The sequence below is a fragment of the Bos indicus x Bos taurus genome, chromosome 25 (assembly GCF_003369695.1).
Source record: "Bos indicus x Bos taurus breed Angus x Brahman F1 hybrid chromosome 25, Bos_hybrid_MaternalHap_v2.0, whole genome shotgun sequence".
Taxonomy (NCBI): domain Eukaryota; kingdom Metazoa; phylum Chordata; class Mammalia; order Artiodactyla; family Bovidae; genus Bos; species Bos indicus x Bos taurus.
The window spans coordinates 42,053,996-42,074,408 of NC_040100.1; the positions used below are offsets into that span (position 1 = coordinate 42,053,996).

Consider the following 20,413-nt stretch of genomic DNA (forward strand, 5'->3'; position numbering starts at 1 on the left):
AGGCTCCCTGGGACGCCCTGGGGTGATGGAGCCCGGCCCCCGGAGGACAAGGTCCGGCGTGGCCGCGCAGCCGCGGATGGAGCAGGAGGTGGGGTGGGGGGGCGTCTCCAGGTGCTGAGCCGAGATGCGTTGTGGCAGCTCCCCGCCGCCCGAGGCCCGCCTGGAGCGAACACTGCTGGTGGCTTTAATTGCTTTCACATTCGATAGGCTGGCCCGAGACAGGCCTCTTACACCCTGTGCGGCCTCGGCACCCCAGCCCCCCTTCTTGCTGGGAGGCTGGCCTGCCTGGCCCCACACAGAGCCTGGGCTGGGACTGCAGGCCGCACGCCACCCAGCCTGGCAGGGAGTGGGCACAGGGTGGCTATCTCCCAGGCCCACTCTCCCTCTGCTCCGCCCAGGACCGACAAATCCAGACAGGTGCCTGGAACACAGCTCTCTCTCCAAGAAAAGCCCGGCACAGGCATGGCCCTTCTGAGGCTTCATGGGTACCAGTCTGCAAACCACCACAGGGTTGGGCCTGAGCCTCTGCCCCAGCTGGATGCCCTGTCTTTCCTGGGGTGCAGGCAGCCGATGGCAGGGTGCCCCTGAAGGCTCCCTGGGAGGCAGGCCTGGGTACCTGCCCAGGCATCCCAGAGAGGCTGTCCCTAGATGGGCACAGCTCTGTCCCAGAGAGGAGCCCAGGGGCCAGGGGCCCTGGGGAGAGATAGACGAGAACAAACTTACAAAACAAAACATCTTTATTTGGTCCGTCGGAGCCTGAGTCTGGAAACACCCATGGGGTCATCCTACGGGGATGGCGCTGACGTTGATAAAATAGTCTCTGCGTCAGAAGAGCTGCCGTATGTACAGGGTTAAAAATACTCACAGCTCAGAGTACGAGGAGGAGTACAAAGGGGGCGGGTGTGGGGGTCTAGTGCTTCTGGTGCTTCTCCAGGGGCGACCCCCCACTCAGAGTAACGGAAGGAGTACAAAGGGGGCTGGGGCCTAGTGCTTCTCCAGGCGTGAATCTGCCCCTCCCCCACCCAGCAAGCCCCACGGAAAGCGAGGGACCACGGGCAGGGCCACTCGCTGCCAGGGGCTGCTGGGCAGTGAACTGGGCACCCAGGAAGCGGCCTTAGTCGTCCCCAGGCAGACACAGAGCTCAGGGCTGAGCAGCACAGGGAGAACGCTGGCTCAGGGGGGAGGGGTGCGGGGCTGGGGCCCACCCTGCATGTGCCTGGACACGGCCTGGGGGACTCTGGGACTCTGCTTCTCCTGCAGGTCAGGTGGTGCCAAGCACGGGGCTGGGCCCAGGACCACCTGACCACCACCCCAGCCCCGGCCCAGGGCATGGCTTCGATCCTGGCTGGCATGCCAGGAATTGCATAGTGTCCCTCCCCACCCTGGTTCAGCCCACAGTTGCCAGGCACCTGCCTCCTCGGACCCTGCTGGGGCTCCAGGGACCCCTGCTGGCCACATGAGGGCTTGCGGGGGGTGGGGCGGATAGGTGGGATATGGGGGCAAACTGAGGAAAGGTTCTCAACCTCTGGCCACAAAGGGGTATCCCTACTCTCACCCTGGGGTCTTGACCTCTGACCTCCCCAAACTGGGGTGGTCCCTGCTCTCATCCTTGGGCCCTGGCCTTGACCCCCTAAAATAGAGGTGGTCCCTACTTTTACCCTGGGGTCCTGGCCTGACCCAACAAGGGGGTGGTCCCTGCTCACCTCAGGGTCCTATGCCTCTGATCACAAAACAGAAATGGTCCCTGCTCTCACCCTGGAGTCCTGACCTCTGACCCCTACGACAAGGGTGGTCCCTGCTCTCATTCTGGGGTCCTGGCCTCTGACCTGCCCAGATTTGGATTTGGAGCACATGGCTGCCTGATCCGGGCAGGAGACCTGGGCCCATGGATAAGGAGCAGCCTCACCCTGACCCTGGAGGTTGGAGCCAGATCTCAAGGTGGCCTGGTCCGAGAGGCTGGCACATGTCCCCCTAGAGCTGGAGGTGGGTTCGAGGTAATCTGCTGGGTGGCTGGGAGGCCCTGGGCAGGAGGGAGGGGTGGGGGGAGGGCCGGGGGAGTTGTGCCCACAGCTGGAGCTCCCTGGGTGGGGGTCCTGAGATTGTGGTTCAAGCGTCCTGTGTTGGGGTCTCCCTCATAAAGTGCGTGTGGGGGCAGGCAGGTGGGGGCAAGGAGGTCACAGCGGCCGGGGCCCGTGCAGGCCAGCGACCTCGGGCGTGAGTGGGGGGCTGTGGCTGCCCTTGGAGGTCGTCCAGTCACTGAGGAAGGCCTGTGCTGCCTTGCGGTGCGCCAGGCGGTGGGTGATAGAGAAGCCAGCATTTCCTTCCAGCTGAGACAGGATCACCAGGACCTGCCTGGGGGAGGGGGCCGGTGAGGGCCTGTGGGGCCAGCAGGCCGCCGGGGGCAGGGCGGGGCGGGGCGCACCTGTGCAGGGGTGGCACGCTGTCCTGGGTGCGCAGGCTGCCGCGCGTGGACACCACGTTGAAGCTGTCGGAGCAGTCGCACTGTACGTGCAGGTAAGACTTGGGGTGCCGATTCTCCACAACCACGATGAGCCCCGCCCAGCCGTGCGTCAGGTAGTAGCAGGTCATGCCCTCGCGGCCCTGGGCGCAGGCAGTGCAGGTGTGGGTGGGCGGGCCGTGGGCAGCCACCTCCTGCTGCCTCCCCAGGGCCCACGCCCGCCCACTCACCTCGTGGCGTTCGCCCCTGCTCTCCGTGAGCAAGATGATGGCGTCGGCCAGGGTGGTCGGCTGGGCCTCCACGGGCTCCACCATGACGAGCCTCGAGCTGTACACGGCCAGCACATGGCCGGGCGCCTCTGGGGTGTTGCGTGGGGCCCCCGCTGAGGGGCTGGAGGCTGCAAGGAGGGAGGGAGAGAATGAGGGAGAGTGTAGGGCGGGCCCGAGCTAATAGGGACGGTGTGGGCGGAGCCTGGGGGCCATGGGCGGGTCTGGGCTTTGTGGGACGGGGCCGGGGCCGTGTGGGCGGGGCCTGGGGCTGAGCGGCCACAGTCACCTACCCTGCAGGGCGGGTGGGCCGGGCACGGGGCCCCAGTGGTTGAAGGCACAGCACACCACGGCATACTCGCCAGGCTCCAGCATCACATCACAGTTGACGAACTTCTTCACGGCGCGTTTGCTGTGGGCTAGCAGGCGGCCCAGGCTCAGGCGGCCACCGCTGCCAAAGGAGGCCCGGAACACCAGGACACACAGGTCCAGGAGGTGACTGTCCACTGAGTCCGCGCGCCTGGGCGAACGGAAAGGTTGCGAGTGGCCAGGCCCCGCCCCTAGACCTGTGCCACCCTGCCATCCCGCCCCCAGTCCGCCCGGCCCACCTGCTGCCCTCCTGGAAGAGGGCAAACTCCAGGGACGCACGCTCCAGCACCGTGAGGGCCGTCACACCCACCGGCCCGCTGGCCGAGCTGGGGAAGCTGCCTTGCACCCGCGCCTCCTGCCAGTCCGAGTGCACCTTGCAGATATCCACGGAGTCGAAGTACCTGGGCAGCCAGAGGATAGCTGGCTGAGTGGCCTCCACCCAGCTGCCCGCACGGCATGTGTCCCTGGGCAGGGTGACTGCAGCAGGCTCTTGCCCCATGGGAACTCTTGGAATCCGTGTTCAGATACCCCAGTCCTGGCTGTTGTCTGTGGACACCGCCAGGGGGCGCCAGGCCCTAAGGCTGATCAACGGGCAGAGCCCCAGCAGAAGCACTCCCGCCAGGCAGTAGACAGGCAGAGCTCCTGGGAAACACCCTGTATTCGCCAGGGTGAGCGTGGTACCTGACGAAGTCGCTGTACTCCATCCAGAAGACACCCTCGCTGCTGCCATGCGGCATGAGCTCACTCCGCAAGTGCCCCGGCCAGTGTGGCCACTCATCTGACCAGCTGCCGTTCCAGGAGAAGCGGCCCCATGGGTTCCGTAGGCGCAAGAGCCTGCGGACAGACCACAGGGTCGGGGGCCATTCCCACGGCCCCACCCTGCCCATGCATCACCACGCCCATCCTTACCTGGAGCCCTGGACATCCCGGACATCCAAGATGGAGTAGGCGTGGCGGGGACGCAGGCCTAGACTCTCGTAGGCAGCATCGTCCACCTTCATGTTGCCCCCACCACAGGAGGCACCCATGAGGAACCTGTGCAGTTAGAGCAGCCCGCTGACCGGGGCCCCTTGGTATTGGGGTGGGCTCCCTCTCTAGGGGACACCTGCTGTCCTGGCCTGCCTTGGGGAGGTGCAGCTCCAGGTGGGGGTCTCCCTGCCTGTGGGAGACCCACGTGGGACGCCGGGGCTCAGGAAGTGGTGGGCCAAGCTCAGCGGGGCGGGCAGGCCTGGGTCCCGTGGAGGTCTGGCAAGGCTGGGGGCCCCGCCAGCTCAGAGACGCTGCTCCCCAAGGGGCAGAGCCATGCCACTGCCCACCACAGCTGAGGGCAAGGGTCCTGGACCCTCCCCAGACACTGGCCAGTGCATGCTGGGGCTCAGAAGCCCCCGCTCCCCCAACCCATCCACCCTGGGGGCTGCTACTGCCAGGTGCCACCACGGCGCTCACTCCACGTGGACTCCCAAGGGTGCTGATGGTCATCACAGGCCCAGGTCAGGACAGGGCCTTCTAGGTACAAGCTGACAGACAACACCCCACCTGCCCTCACCCCATCCAAGCAGGTGGGGTGGCTGGCACAGCATGGGGAGCTGGGCCTCCCAGCTGTGGTTAGCCCGTGCCAGAAATATCTTGTGAAACGTGGGTGCAGATCAGGGCACTGGCCTGACTATTCCCGCTGCTCCAGGTCCCCAGAGTGGCTGTCCCTCTTACCCAGCCTCTTTAGAACTCAGCATTTTGGCCCAGATGAGGTCAGTGTCCACCGGTTCCTCGCGGGGGTTCGTGGAGCTGACCTGCAAGGCCAGGCTCTCACAGGGGGCACCGGTGAGCGTGGCCAGGCCCTCTATGGCACGCCCGGCCTGGAGCGCGAAGTAGGAGCCGTGCAGCTTGGCCAGCGCCTTCTCAATGAGGGCCACCCACAGCTGCTTGCGCTGAGCCTGCGGGGGGGCTGGAGTCGTGAGGCCGCTGCCTCCTCACACCTGCCGCCCACCCGCCCACGCCCCCGCCCACCTGGGAGAAGAGCAGGAAGCCGGCCTCGTCACAGGGCAGCATGTCGTCCACCAGCACCGTCGTCCACGTGCCGTCCTTGCACAGCCGCACCTGGTAGGCACCCTCTGCACACAGGCTGCGCGTAACCATCACCCGCTCAACCAGGTCCGGCCGCTCAGCCAGCACTGCCAGCGCACTCAAGAACCTGTACGAGACCAGGATTCAGGGGGAGCTTCGCCCGCCCGCCCACTCCCTCACCCTGGGTGGGAGACCCACACTCACCAGCAATTCCCCAGGAGACCCTGCAGGATGTCAGAGGGCCGGAGCGTGTGGAACACAGACCAGGAGGTGCTGTGGTCCCTGAATACGGAGCAATTGATCTCGTGCGGCCGCAGCCACTGACGCACGCGCTGCTGGACACTGTCACCCACGGGGAAGCCCACAGACGCAGGCCCAGGGGGGAAGCTGTCGTCCACAAAGTTCACGCTGTTCTGCAGAGACCATGGCCACAACTCAGGGCAGGCCGAACCCCATCCCACCCCAAGAGAGTACCCAGCTACCTGAGCCCGAGAGGAAGGGAGGCAGCGTGCAGCTCGCAGCCTGCAGATGGCACGGCTGAGCCTCATGAGGCCCATACCACCCTTTGTAAGCATGGTGGACTGCAGCCAGCCAGGGCACAGCAGGCTGGTGATGGGCCAGTGGGAGGTATGTGTGTCCCAGGGGACGTGAGGGGCCCAGCCTGGAGGCTGCAGGTGTGGGTGTGGGGCGCTGAAGGCCCTAGAAAGAGAGGTGGGGGGCCTGACGGGGGTAGGGTGGCCAGGACACAGCTCTGGACGGGCTGCCGGCAGTGACAGAGGGCAGCAGCCCAGGGGGACAGATGCCCCCCTCCAGGCCCCTGGGGGTGACGCCCTGGGCTTAGCCTCCTGCAGTCCAAGGGCAGAGAGCACAGGGGGCACCTGTCTTAGCTGGGGCTCTGCATCCAGGGGCGGCACCTGGCCTGCCTGTCCCCACCTTCCCGTGAGGCCACTGCTGCTGGCACGCACGCTGGGGGTAAGGGGTCAGGACCCTCGCAGACATGGAAGGAAAAGGGCCTGAGGATCTCAGGTGAGAGGTCACGTGAGGGTCACTGGAGCTGAGGCTCGGGGGACGAAGGGAGCGCCACGTGCCCGCACCTCCCGGCAGAAGGCCACGATGTCCTCCCACAGGGCCTTGGCCTCGCCCTCGTCCGTCTGCCGCCGCTTTTCCACGAGCACACTCTCCCTGCGCCGCAGGGGCGCCACACCCCGGCGCTGGGCCGCCATGAGCTGGGGGGTGTGGCAGGTGGCACAGTGCTTGGCCCGAGGCGCGTTGAGCAGGGTGCAGGCGGGGCAGGCCCACTGGCCCGGGCGCTCAGATGGCGCTGCGGGGAGGGGGCGGCCGGCCTTGTGGGCTGGGCAGGGCCCGGGCCGGTCCGCACTGCAGTCGGGGCAGCGGGCGGTGGTGTCACCGTGCTCCTGGAAGCCGTGCAGCTTGGAGCAGCCGCACGCCGTGCACCGGGGGGTCGCCGTGGGGTTCCTGAGCGTGCACCTGGCGCACGACCAGGTGGTGAAGTCGGGGCTGGAGGGGCTGGCCGGCGTGTAACGCACGCTGTCACCGCCCAGGTCGATGACGTCGCTGCCTGGTGTGCTGCTGCCAGCCTCGCAGTGTGCAGGGCTGGCGGGACCCGGGGGGCGCAGCGTGGGGCCTCCCTCGGCCGCCTCCTCCTCCAGGAAGCTCAGCCGCTTGCCTGACAGCAGCTCCGCCAGGCGGGAGGCCCCGGTCGTGGGCCGCCCCAGGCCCTGGGGGGGCCCCTTGGAGCTGGCAGAGGGTGAGGGCTGGGCGGCTTCAGGCACCGGTGGCTGCAGCTGGGGGGGCACCTCGCGGCGGCTGCGAGGCACGGGGTTGTTCTGGAGGGTGGGCGAGAACGGGCTGAAGGGTGGCCCCCGGGGGGGCTCCTGGTCCACGGCAGAAGGAGTGTTGGCCTCCGCGCCTTCCCCAGGCTGGGCGGGGGCCGACGTGCCGGGGAAGCCTGCAGGAGCCACGACTTCCGGGACCACAAGTGCCTCGGGAGGGATCCTGGGCAGCGAGAGTTTCCGGGGCCCCCCGCAGGCCGAGCAGGAGCTGGCCACAGGCGTGTTGTGCAGCGTGCAGCGCTGGCAGGCCCAGCCGCTCCCAGGCGCAGCCGCGCCCCCCTCCTGCCCCTCCGCCTCCGCCGGCCGTCCACCTGCCGGCTCCACAGCCACCGGCCCCGCTGTCCGCAGGGGCCCCGCCTCGTCCCGGCAGCTGCCCGGGGGCTCTGGGGGCACCCCGTTGATGATGGGCAGCGGGGAGGCCCCTGGGCCAGGCTCGGGGGTGAAGCCACACATCTCGCAGGCCCCCCTGCCCAGAAGGTTGCGGAATGTGCAGCGGGCACACGGCCACTTCTGCTCCTCCACGCTGAGCCGCAGGATCCGGTCCAGGTCGGGCTTGTGCCGCGGGGCCTCGCAGATGGAGCACTGGCGCTGGCCGGCTGGGTTCAGGAAGGTGCAGCGTGCGCAGGCCCACTCCCCGACCGTGGCCATGGGCCCGGGCGAGTGCGTGTGGCTGCAAGGGAAGGCCGTGGTCAGGGGTTTCTGACAAGGGCATCAAGAGTGTTCAGCGGGGAACGGATGGTCTTTTCAACCAACGCACTAGGAAAATGGGATCTATATGCTAAAGGAGGAGCCAGACCCGTACCTCACGCCATATTCAAAACTTAACTCAAAATGGATTAATGACCTAAGCATGGGAACGAAAACTATGAAACTCTTAGAAGCAGAAAAAGTGGGTAAATTTTCATGACCATGCAGGCAAACAAAGGAGGAAACAAAAGAACATAAAAACTAACATCTTCCACGAGTCAGAGGACACCATAAAGAAAGCGAGAAGATACCCTACGGGAGACAGCATTTGCAAACTGTGCGTCTAACCAGGGTCTAGTACCCAGGACGTATGAATCGTTCTTATGACCACACGACAAAAACCTGGTTTTAAAAATGGGCGGAGGATTTGAGGCGACTTTCCCCAGAGATACGGAGAAGCCTGTGGAAAGCTGCTCAGCGGATCAGTCAGGGAAATGCAAAGTGCACCAGCCCACCCGGCAGGGCAGGAGCCAGGACCTGGAGCTGGAGTGACCCGGTCTCCCACATCACTGGGGGAGCGCAGAATAGCACAGCTGCTGCGGAAAACTGTTAGATGGCTCCCCAGCAGCTACGCAAGGACCACAGTTAGGACCCGGCAACTCCACCCCAGGTACATGCTCTTCACCAGCACACATCCACACGTGCTCACGACAGATTTGCCCACAACAGCCAACTGGTGGAATCAAGCCAAGTGTCCATCAATGAGTAAATGGATAAATAAGGAACACCGTTCAGCAGCCAGGAGCGAAGCACGGACACACACTGGCACTGGGCCCCGACACGTGGCGTGATTCACCCATGGGGAGGTTTAGGATGGGCAAACTCAGAGGCAGGAGGAGTCAGCGGCTCCCGCGGGCTGAGCAGGGGGCAGGAGCGGGCTGGCTTCCCACTGCCTCGCAAGGCCAGCCCGAGTGGGGGGCGTCCGCGCTCTCCTGCCCTGACGGTAGCTGGTCTGCTTGGCAGAAACAGCAACTGTTCTTTACAGCAAGGCGCAGAGCTCGTGCTTCTCGTGCTGCGTTTACGCCAAACACTCCAGGGAGAAAGAAAACTCCCCTCTTCAAAACAAACAGAAACCCTCCTCCAAGCAGCGTGAGGGTTCCTGGGCCAGTGCAGGCCGCCGCCGCCTCCCCAGGTGCGGGGCTGAGCCTCAGAGCTGTCTGCAGCTGCCGCAGCGCCACAATAGTGGACAGGCCCTGGTCGGGTCAGCTTGGGCTTCTGCGTCACCAACACCTAAGAGATGCCCCTGCTACTCCCCACTGAGGAAGGCCCACAGGCAAGGCATGGGCACACGCGGCCACACAGACAAGCCACACACACGCTGCAGCCCGGGCCCATGTTCAGACGGCCGCCCTGCGCACCGTGTGCCCCTGAGGCCTGGGGGAGACTTGGGGGAAGACTCGGGCCTGCCCTCGGCTCCAGGCCCCTTGTGGTCCAGGCGTGCTGAGCACACGCAGGAGGGCAGGAAGCCCAGCCCAACAGCTGGCCGGGCCCAGGCCTGGATGAGCATGAGGCCACACCGGGATCCTCAGCTGGCGTCCCAGGAGAGCGCGAGATGGTGCGGGCTGCCCCCCTCGGGGACAGTCTTGACGTCACAGGGTGGGCGGGGATGAAGTGGCTCAGGGGGCAGCGGCGGGGTGTCCGGAGGAGCCTGGGCCTTCGCCACCCCAGCCCCAAAGCCAGGGTCACCTCCCAGCACCCTAACGTGCCGGAGCCTCCACACAGACACTCCCAAGTACCGGGCACTCTCGGAGGCTGGGCGCTCACCCTCAGGATGCAAAGGCAGGCAGGTGGGGCGGACAGCGCACGCCTGCTCAGCCTCAGCTCTCTGGGCTGCAGCCTCAGCCCCAGGTGAGAGCGAGGTGGGGGCGGGCGCTCCTGGGACACAGGGGCTGCAGCAGCTGGGAGATAGCCTTCGGCTCCCTGGAAAGCTTAGAGGAGTAAGAGGGGTCCCCACTCGAGGACCCGGCTGGTCAGGCCAGCAGACCTGAGGCCGCGCTGCCCGGCAGGACGCCCACCTGACCCCGACCCCCAGCTGGTCCCAAGGGGCACATGGGCACCTCCCTCCGAGGCCACCCTCAGCCAGTCTTGCGCCGGCCCCTCGGCCTGTGTCCCCAGGGGAGGCCTGCAGCTTGCAGTGGCCGACACCCACACCAAGCCCAGGTCCTCTGGGCATTGCAGCTCCTGGTCCGCCTGGCAGTGGGACCAAGCCCAGACCTGCAGGCTCTTCAGTGGAGGGGGCACCCCTCAGGGCAGGGATGGCTTGCCCGGACCACCCACATGCGCGTCCACATGTCCAGCGGAGGCATGGGGAGGGTTGGCCTGCCTCTGCCGCACCAGCCCCCTGCCTGCTCCTCTCGTGTCTAGTCGGGTGCCTGTGGATTCCTCAAGGTCACTGGCAGCTCTTCCTCCTGACTCACTCCAGGTGGCACAGTTAACTGCTGGCGGCACTGGGCCAGAGAACGAGAGGGTGCGGGCTGGACAGCCGACCTCTCTGCCACCCGCCTCGGGGCCCGTGCCCCTCCCTGAGGCCTAGCAATTGCCCCCTCCCCAGGGACTTACCCTGAGGACGTAAATACCCGGAAATGAAACGACACACGTGCGTGTAGAAGGTGCGAAGGGACACAGCGGCCCGTGGGGAGATGCCGGTCATAGCGGCACGGCGACCACCCTGCATGCAGGCGGGGCGGGCGGGGAGAAACCAGAGCCCTCCCTGCATGGCTGGGGGTCTGGGAAACAGGGCGACCACTGTGGAGAACAGCCTGGCAGCTCCTCAGACAGTTAAACGTGAACTTACAGTGAACACCAGCAACCTCATTCTGTGTAGCTACGCAAGAGAAGTAACAACACGTGTCTGTGCAAAATCCTCTCCACACACGTCCACAGCGGCAGAGCCGCCAGTGCGAGTGTCCATCAGTAACCAGCAGGCCTACTCCACACGGCGGAGCATAGCTCAGCCATAAAGGGGCGAAGTCCCAACACTTGCTACCACGCGGACGGCCTGAGAACACAACGCTTAGTGAGAAGCAGACACAGAGGCCACACGCTGTGTGATTCCCACTGTGTGAGTGGAGCCCCTGACGGCAGGTGCGCGCCGTCCAAACCAAGCCGGCACTGACTCAGCACAGGGAGCCGAGGCCCCTGCTCCACAGCCGCCCCCCTGGGCCGCGGGCCTCCATGACTACGCTCACTGGGTCACTCAGCTACCCCCAGAAGCCTGCCAGGACCCAGGTCCTGCTCCACGCACGGGCCGGCCGCCTAGACGGTGAGCCCAGGACACGCTCAGGGCCCCACAGACACCAGGTACTGTCCTGCACAAGTGAGCTGTGTCCGAGGGAAGTGCCCGCCGAGGGCTGCTGGCGGAGTGCGGTGTCTGCAGCCCCTGAGGTGGTCCGGGGCGCCGAGAAGGCCAAGTGCCCCCTCTGGCCCAAGGGCGGTGGACTCTGAGTGTCTGCTGAGCCCCTCGCCCTCCAGTCAGGCTGCAGGACGTGGAGAAGCTGGGGCATCCGTGTGTGGGGGCATTTGGGAGTCCATCCCACCAGGTCTCAGCAGTGGGCATCCTGGCTGGGCTGCCCACCCCTCACCTCAGCACCCGGAGGTGGAGCTCACCGGGGGAGCCTAGGCAGCCGGGGCCGAGTCTAGCCGCAGCTGCAGCTGGAGGACATGGGCACGCGGAGGGCGGCTCGCCAGTGGGACCCACACCCCCTGCCCCCTGCAGGCAGCCACGTCACAGGGCGACACGTCGGGCCACGGCAGGGCCCCAGATTCCACGGGAAGCAAGCAGCATTCTCGGTGCGTGCCGTGCCCCCGGCCCCACCCAGCAAGCAGTTCCAGCAGCCGCTCCAGAGCCAGCGGACAAGCAAGACCCCGGCCTGAGGCAGTGGCGGTCCCGGCCCCACCATCTGCGGTTCTGAGACCCTCAGCCCAGCTCCAGGGGGCGGGGGTCCCGGGTGTGCTCTGCCCAGTGAGCAGCCCGAGTCGCCCGGGTCTCTGGGGTGAAAAGAGTCTCCAGAGGGCCCTAAGGGACAGGGCCCGCTTGTCTGGGAGGCGCCAGCCGAGCAAGGGCACCTGACGGCAGCCCCGCCCTCGGGCCCGGGGCCGCCCCTGCTCCACCTGCTTACCTTCGGGCCCGGGGCCGTGGGGGCGGGTGCTGCCGGGTGCCCAGGCTGTCGCCCCATGCAGGCCCCCCGGGGCCGCTCCTACCCCAGCCAGCCGCTGCCGGGGGCCCCGGGCAGGGTGGGCCCCGGGGGAAGCCGTGGTCCGACTCGGTCTCGGCGGCCAGCGAGGAGGCGGAGCTCCCCATGGCCCCCACGGCGGCCACACTGAGCGCCGGGCCTGGTCACAGGGCGCCGGCGACGGCGGGCGAGGCGGAGCATGGAGGAGGGCGGCCTCGCGAGCCGGGCTGGTCCGAGGAGCACAACAGAAATGACAGAGACAGAGAGAGAAGAGACACGTGACTACGGCGCCTGGAGGGTCCCAGCACACGCGCAGCTTCCGGGGAGGCAGGGGTGCCTGCAGCAGGGCCACCGTGGGGTCCCCCTTGCCCCGTGGCGCCCCCCATTATGGCCCCCTCAGCGCCCCCAGGGCAAGGCGGCTGTGCCACGGTTGCTGGCCTTCAGAATGGGTCTCACCCTGAAAGAAATGATTGAGAAGATGTTTAACCAGAGAACATGAGCTGGAAGAGGAGCGCCCGGTAGGGCTGACGAGCCCTGGGCACCGTCCACAGTCACCACCAAGGCCCCTGTGGAGGACAGCCTCCCCTGACCTGGATATGGTGAGCAGGGAGGGGCCCAGGAGGCTGCCTGCTCTCAGGAGGCGTGGGCCCAGGTGCTCCTGCCCTGAGGTGGGAGGCTGGCAGGTGGTGGTGGGGGGCCCGTCTCCTTTCAGACGAGGTGAGTCCTAGTCAGGCGAGGGAAGACGCCTGGGCCGCCTCTGGGCCGCCATGGGTGTCCCCTTCGCTTTCTGGTCAAGCAGGTGACCAGCAGCTCTGCCTCAGCCCAGGTCCATCACACACGACGCCCTCCCAGCAGGCGCCCAGGGCCCAGCAGTGCAGCGGCTCCGCACGGGGGAGGGCCTGGGCCCTGCCCTCAGGGCTGCAGTCAGGCCAGAGAGCCGGGCAGCAACACGCCTGCCGGACCTGTTCCTCCAAGGGACCCAGACCAGGGCTGGACAGGCTGCTGAAGGCCCGGTGCCCCTGCAAGTCACCCACCACTCAGGCTTCCCCTCAGCTTGACCAGAGCCAACTGCGGGGTGGGGGTGCGGGTCCCCAGTGGCTGCAAAGCCAACGCTCCCCACGTCCACCGACAGGAGAGCCACCAGCGGAGCACGCACGAGCCACAGGGCTCACTTCTCATTCCCGACAGCCACGTGGAAAAGGCAGGACAGGGGAACGGACTCGTCACCCGACACACCCGACACGCCTGACACGCCGCCAGGCCCACCTGACGTCAGGGTGAGGCCCGTGTGAGCCTCCAGTCGCGGCCCTTCCCCTCCCGCGGCGGACGCTCACCCCACGGGGACGAGTCACACGCGGGCGGCGGCTGCAGCCGGAGCCCTGCACCCTGGGCTGCGAGGGGGCGCTCACGGCGGTCAGGCCCACGCCGAGCAGGTCCTTCAGGACACCTGCCCCTCCACGGCGACAAGGCAGACGCATGGCAACCAGGCCAGCCCCCAGCCTCCTGCCCCCACCCCACGCGGGCGCCTTCCCAGGGAGAGACCCCGAGCGTATCCAACACTCCTTTTCCGCAGCCAAACCCTGAGTGGCCAAGGCCTTGAGCTGAAGCTGAGCCACGAAGGTGCCTATGGAGCAGGAGCACCTACGCCCGGGTCCAGGCTTGGGCTGACCAGGAGCTCGGCCCGTGCCCACTGAGAGCACAGAGGATGGCTGGGGGCGGCCCACCCACAGCCAGAGCCCAGGGTAGGTAGCGAGGACAGGGCCTGGCTTCCGTGCAACCTTGGTCTTGGGGTGGCAGGCGGAGTCCTGCAGCAGGGAGACAGGTTGGCACCCCTGGCCGATGGACTCTGGGTCCTGGCGATAAGCCTGCAGGCTGGGCTGCTGCTCCAGGGCCAAAGTCCAGACCTGTCCAGGCGGGGAGGGCCGCCTACCTGCAAGACCTGCCCCTGACCCTCACCTCCCAGCCCGAGCCCAGGCTCCTGGCCACAGCCCGTCTGGCGGCAGGGCCTCACACTGTGCAGTCTGGGGCCTGACTCAGCTGCTCCTAGCTGCCGGGTCCAAGGCCACCACTGTTTAGGCCAGCCAGGGCCACAGGGGACAAGGCCTCCCACACCCTGGCTCTGCCATGGTTGGGGCCACCAGGGAAAAGTGCCTGGGGGGCGAGAGTCAGGGCTCTCAGCAAGCAGTCAGCAAGACTCCCCGGGACCCAGGTCCTGGTACCACCTGCCCAAGGGGCACACGCCTCCTGTCCTTCCCAGGTGCACTGTGAGGCCCAGACACCCCCACCGGCCGGGCCAGAACCTTGAGGAGGGGGCTGTGGAGATTCTGCTGAGAGTCACCATCAATGTCGCCTGAAAACCAGCTGCAGGAACAAAACAGGAACCAGCATTCCACTACCCAGTCCGGGAGGAAACAGTCCGGCCGCAGACCCTCCCCCGCACATGCTTCAGGAGGCCGCTGTCTCCGCACCTTGGCCCCGCAGTGTCCAGCTGCGGTCCGGATCCTGGGCCCCCCACCCTGTGCGGGTCACATGGCCGGCAGGGCTCTGCTTCCAGGCCCCTGCTTTCTGGGAGGGAGGGGTGGAGACAGCTCCCCAGAGTGACACCCACAAGCGAGGGGTGGCTCGCTGGCAGGGAGACCGGAGGATGGGATGCAGAGTCCCAGCGTGTTCTCTGTCTCTAGTCGTACCCGCTCAGTCAAGCCTCAAGAAAAACGAAACTTCTGCCAGGGAGCCAGGGATGCCACCACGACTTCGCTTTCCAGTTCACAAGTTCAGAGCCACCTGATGACAGGCGCTTGCCTCTGGCACTTCCCCATTTCTGTTGGCCAAGTGGCCGCAGAGCAGTGCGGCCTGGGTGGCTGGTGACCGCAGGCCTCGTGGAGGCAGAGTTGCTTCAGAGACATAAAGGCACTGGAGCCTCCGGCTCACCCTGGGGAGGCAGATGGGCCGTGGGGAGCATCTCCAGGTTGGCCATGGAAGGGTCAGCAGCAGGCACTGCCTCAGCTCCAGGCTCAGCCCAGCGGCCGAGGGAGCGAAGCCATGAGCGCCTCCTCAGGACACGGACGCTACGGCTCTCATCAACAGCAGCTATCAGCCTGCTTTCCCTCTGATGTCTCGCAGAGCCGTCCAGCCCTGTCCCGCGGTTTGGCCACCAGGGAGGGGGAAGGAGACAGCAGGGGTGGAGCCGCTGCTGGAGGGAGATGGTGCTGCCAGGATGGCCAGGGAGGCCAGAGCGCCGGACAAGTCCTCACTGGAGGGACAGCGCGTCCTGGGGGTGTCGGGTCCCTGCTGCTCCCCTGTGGCCCCCAGCTCCCTGCACCGTCCTGGCAGCTCCAGCACAGCCATCCACAGGGTGACCCAGAGTGACAGGTGTGCCTGGGCAGGTGTCCAAGTCCAAACTCCACCCACACCCTCCTTCCCCTCATCCAGGAAGGTGGAGACGGGCGGGCCAGTTCTCATCCCCAGGAGCAGGTGCCGTTCTGGCCCTGCGGCCCAGAGGCCCCTCTGAGTTCAGAGCTGGGTCACCAGAGCAGCCTGCAGCTGACGCAGGATGCTTGCTGACCACCTGCCTCGGTGCCGCTGGGGCAGCGCTGGGCACGGGGAGCTGGGGACACCAAAGGGACCCCACAGGCCTACTGGGCACTCTTGGTGGGGGGGGAGGTGCTGGGGGGGTGGTCCTGCCTGGGAACGTGGCACAAGAGGTTAGGCAAGAGAGACACCACCATGTCCCTGCTTTGGGATGCTCCTGCAGGTGCCAGGTGGGAGGGCTGGAGTCAGTGTGGGCAAAAGAGCGACTGACCTGGGGGCAGGGAGCACCCGGGCCGAGTCTGGGCTTGGACTCTTACACACCCAGCCCCGCAGGCTCTTCTGCAACCCTGTGAGGCCCATGAAGACATCTATGGTTTTAGAGAACCTCTAGGGTGCAGAGTCCTTCTTCCCAAATAAAAGACAAGCATCGGGGGCGGTGGAAGCAGGGGCTGGAAGGACTGGATGTGCAGCCCACTCATCCCTCCCCACAGCCCGGCTGCCCTCAGCCTGGGCCTCCTGTCTGTAAAGCAGGGCTCAGCAGGATGCTGTCTGACACGGGTCCAGAGAGTCTAATGCAGAGCCTGAAACCAAAGAGTTTTAGCAAATGACCCCGTCCAGAAAGGTTGGAGGACCCAGCCTTTCCTGCTCTCAGAGCACCTGGTCTGGGACAGGGGTCCTTAGAGCAGAGACACAAGGTAAGACCCGCTCCCTCTCTAAAGCCTAGCAATCACTGAGTTTAAGCCTGGCTTTCAGGAGGTCACGAGGTCGCCAGCCTGGTTGCTCACAGGGAGCAGCTCTAGACAGCTTCAGACGCAGAAGAAAAAAGAAGCACTCCTTCAGGGAGCAGGACAACCCAAGAGAAAGTGAGAGGTGCCTGACACCAAGGCCAGGCTGCACCCACCAGCAGGGCTTCAAAACAGGGGTTCCCAGGCTCCCCGCCCATCTGGGGCCCTCCTCCAGGCACCTGGGCCACAGAAACACTACCCTTCTCCCCACCCTTCTCCCCACGGTTGAGAAAGGCCCTCAGAAGTGTAAGGATCAACTTACTCCATCTCCCCTGGAGTCCAGCTCTGGGGGCGGGGTCCTCCCACAGGGGCTTACACTGCCCCCAGAGGCAGGCAGAGGGAGGGGGCCCCACAGGAGGGGCTCTCAGGAGAGCACAGAACAACCAAGCACCCAGCTGAGTCCCAGCTCCCCCACAGTTGAGCAGGGCTGGCAGCCACAAGACCCCGAACTCCCAGGCTGGACCTTACTGGGGTCCTGTTGTCTGCAGTCTGGTCACAAACTCCTGCGTGTTAAGGGGGCCCGACAGCCAGCCCCATCAGGGCCATCTGATCACACAAGGCTGCCCTGGCCAGGATCAGAAGGGCCCCCTCCTGCGGGCAGCCGGGTGGGCCGGCAGCCCGGCAGCCACTCTGGGGGCCACCATGGTAACTTTTCGGTTCGCTCCAGCGCCAACAGGAAAAGAACAGGAGAAGGAAGCGTGTTTGGTGGCCAGCGGGCAGACAGGACGCGCTTGCTCCCCCACTCCACAGGGCCGGATCGGACACTTCCCCTAATGCCGCCGCGGCCGGGACACTGACCGGAGGTAAGGGCACTCAAGGGCAGGAGGGGCTGAGGCCGCCTCCCGCGCCTTCAGACCCTGGGCTGGTCTCCCGCTGCCCGGCGCCCGAGGTCCTGGCGGCTCCCCTCTCCAACAGCGTCCCCAGCCCGGCCACGACCACCCAGTGCCCAGGAGGCGCCGCCCGTCGGCCACGGCCTCCCGGGGGTCCAGGCCGCGCCCCCGGCCCCGGCCTGGCCCGGGTGACGGGACTCACCTCCGCAAACCCGCGGCGCCTCCTCAGTCCCCGAGGCCCGGCTCGCTCGCCCGCGCCGGCCGGCCCACAACTTGTTCTCGGAGGGAGGGCGGGCCCTCTGCCGTCGACGCGCGGCCCCGACAGCCTCTCGTTCTGAGTGGCGGAGCCGGCGAGCGCACCGACCCGGCCCGGCCCGCGCCGCACCCTGCGCCGCCTCCGTAGCGTAGCGCCCGGCCGGGGCCCCGTGGCTACGGCGCGCCCGGGGCGCACGCGGCACTGTGAATCGCCCGCCCGAACTACCGCTCCCACAAGGCAGTGCAGCGCGCGGGGCAGGCCGGGAGGCGGAGTCCAGGACGGCGCGCGAGGCAGGCTGGGAGGCGGACTCCCGGGCGGCTGCCTGTAGCCGCCCCGACTTGGCGCCCTCCGATGTCCCCGGCAGTCCCGCCCGCGGGCGCCGAGGGAGGTGGTGGATTCCGCTGCCGGGCGGCGAGCCGTGCTGGAGGAGGCGCCGAGGAGGGAACGAGGACTACAACCCCCTGAATGCCCGGCCCGCAGGAAGGGACGGGACCTTCAGCGGCCCGGTCGCGACGCTTCCGGTTTCTGTGCTGGGAGGCGCCCGGCTGCGGATCCGGCTCTGGCCCCTGAGGACCGCGGAGCCGGTAAATGCGCCAGTTCCCTCCCGGGTCCCTCCAAACTTTTTTGCTTCCTGGGGACCCGCAAAGGTTTCACGGTCCGACGCTCCAGTTTCGCTGGGCCGACAAGGGCGGCGCCACTCGGGGGGTGACCTGGGCGAATAGCGTGTCCGAGCCCCGGGTTCTCCTCGGCCAGCGGGGGAACCAGCACCCCCGGGCCGCCGGAGGACCGAGGGAGGCACAGCGCACAGCTCGGCCCCCCGGCAGGGAGGAAGCCAGTGTGATACTTGGGGCCTCCGAGCAGAACCGGCTCCTCAGGCACGTTCTGCCCCTGCCCGTCGGGCAGCGGGAGGTCACTCTGACAACTCAGCAGCCGCGGAACTGGGGGTAGGCCCTGCCCCTGGCCCCCTGCCCTCCGACGCCTAGGGTTTCTAGAGGCAGCAGGACCGGCTGAAAGAGCTTTGGTGTCAGCGGTTTACCTGGCGCCCCCGAAGCACGCGGAGGCCGCAGTGAGGCGAGGGGACGCTGAGGGCGGAACTCCGGGACCCTGGTTTTCGGGGGGTGTGTGGAGCCGGAGAAGGCACGGCCCACGCGGGAAGACGGGAGCGAGGTTCCCTCCGCTAGGCCAGATTTCAGGAGAGTGGGCGTGGTCCAGTTCCGCCTCCACACGGAAAGGGGCTCTGCACCGGGAGTTAGGTGATGTTTGCTTCAGCGTCCAGTCAGTAGGACCTTCGGGGACAGCGCTCAGGGCTCCTGAAAAACCTCCATCTCCAGATGCTGCAGCCAGGACAGCTACGTCCCCACCCCAGATACTCGGGCTTCAGACACAGCCAAGACAGCCCCTTCCTGAGTGCCCGCAGGGACTCAGCCCGCCCCCAGCTTCCTCACCTGCACGAAGGTGGCAGTGATAGGCCTCTGACCAAGGCCTGGTTGCTGCAGAATCACTTGAGGACAGAGTCAAGGGCTGACTCCCAGTGGTGGCTCAGTGACCACAAGTCCCTTTCCTTCCCTGTGCATTGCCTGGGGTGACTGCGTCAGAGCTGATGTCCACAGCCCTGTAGCCTCCTAACAAGAAAAACAGCTGAAGTTGAGGCAGGTTCCTGCCAGCTCACTCTATTCCCGGTTGGGGAAGGAACCACAAAGCAGAGGGTGACTTTCAGGAGACAGCCACCTGGAGGGGAGGGGAGTCCCTGGGGGCAGATCTCCCCCATGCTCTTCCCGGCTTTAGGACACACCAGTGAGAACACCCAGATGCTCTCGAGGAGTAGAGCATCTGCGGGGATGCGGGCACGGGGACCCTCCCTGCTGTGACAGGCACTGGGGCCCCTGGGCTGGGAGTGCAGAGCGGCCACCCTTCAGCGCGGACAGGCCTGACCTGGCCTCGGCCACAGCAGGGCAGCGCGTGTGGGACACGAGGGGCCCGGGGCCAGGGTGGCTGTGCAGGAGAGGCAGAGCCTTGCTCTGTTTAGTTTGGTCACGAACAGGCCGAGACCTTGGCTCCACAGTTCTAGCAGTGTGACAGGATCCGCTTTGGGACTGAGGGTGGAGGGTCCCCCCGGGAGAGACGCCCTCCGGCCTCCTGTGTCCCCTGCGGCCTCCCCGCACTCTGGGCGCACCCCGCCTGGGCCGGTCCTGTAAAGAGCTCGCCAGGAAGCTGGTCCTGGGCAGCAGCCAGGCCCTGCCGCGTCACATGGTCTCCCAGCCCACCCTGTGTGGAGGGGGCTGGGACCCCTGCAGGCCAGGGCAGGGGCCTCAGTGTTGGCTGCTGGGACCAGCAGGGCTGCGGACAGGCCCCTGAGTTTAGGAGAGGAAGAAACAGCAGGGTTCAGGGAGGAACCCCTGCCTGGCTCTGGCCTACCTGACAGAGTGAGCCCTCCCCCCACACTCAGCTTCTCCTCCCAGGCAGAGATGGGCCCTACAGGATGTAACCCAGTGTCAAAATAGAGGCACTGACCGTCCCAGGCCAGCAGAGGCTCCCTCAGTGCCGCCAGGCTGGGGACAAGGCCCTTACAGGTGCCCATTGATCCTCTGAACTTGTCACGGCTGCTGGGCACCTTGAGCGCTGAGCCCCCCTCCTTGCACAGCTCCACCCAGAGCCTAAGGGTGAAGCCTGCAGCCCAAGGCTGGGCACAGTGCTGCCCTCCCTGGCTGCCCCGGCCATGTGACTGTGGGCCGGGGGTGGGGGGACAGGTACAAGTCCCAGCCTCACTACTGAACTCGGTGAGGCCCTGTGGACTCTGGGGAGCCACCCCTCAGCACCAGGAGCATGGAGGGGGCCTGATCCTCTCCAGGCCCCCTGGAATCCTGGCCAGGGTGCAGGCTCCAGGCAGAACTTCGACACATCCACACCATCAAATTGCCCCCCACAGTGCCCAGGCCCCTGGCAACCCTCTGATTCCAGTGCCCCACCCCCAGCTGAGAACGAGGCCAGGGGGCCCTGCCTGCGGTCACCTGGAGCCACACGGTTAGCAGCCCTGACTCCAGCCCTTCTCTGCCCCACTGGGTTGTCGGGCAGGGCCTGTCTCCACCTG

The 20,413-nt window shown here is 66.6% G+C and overlaps 1 protein-coding gene across 4 annotated transcripts; it reads right to left on the reverse strand.

Annotated features, from left to right (window-relative positions):
* Nucleotides 1-719: 719 nt before the first annotated feature.
* CAPN15 (calpain 15) lies at nucleotides 720-17,501 on the reverse strand. 4 transcript variants are annotated; one of them, XM_027527737.1, is made up of 13 exons: nucleotides 17,272-17,501; nucleotides 11,873-12,153; nucleotides 6,249-7,677; nucleotides 5,359-5,567; nucleotides 5,098-5,281; nucleotides 4,801-5,024; nucleotides 4,003-4,128; nucleotides 3,775-3,927; nucleotides 3,333-3,494; nucleotides 3,018-3,244; nucleotides 2,689-2,855; nucleotides 2,423-2,601; nucleotides 720-2,352 (listed from the first exon to the last, which is right to left on the reverse strand). In XM_027527737.1, exons 2-13 carry the CDS (start codon nucleotides 12,052-12,054, stop codon nucleotides 2,175-2,177), a joined length of 3,420 nt encoding a protein of 1,139 aa, XP_027383538.1. In that variant the 5' UTR covers nucleotides 12,055-12,153; nucleotides 17,272-17,501; the 3' UTR covers nucleotides 720-2,174. The 4 variants fall into 4 exon arrangements, with proteins under 4 accessions (XP_027383538.1, XP_027383540.1, XP_027383539.1 ...); XM_027527739.1 differs by lacking the exon at nucleotides 11,873-12,153; XM_027527738.1 differs by lacking the exon at nucleotides 17,272-17,501 and having other exon boundaries at nucleotides 720-2,348; nucleotides 11,873-12,289.
* Between the last annotated feature and the right edge of the window lie 2,912 nt (nucleotides 17,502-20,413).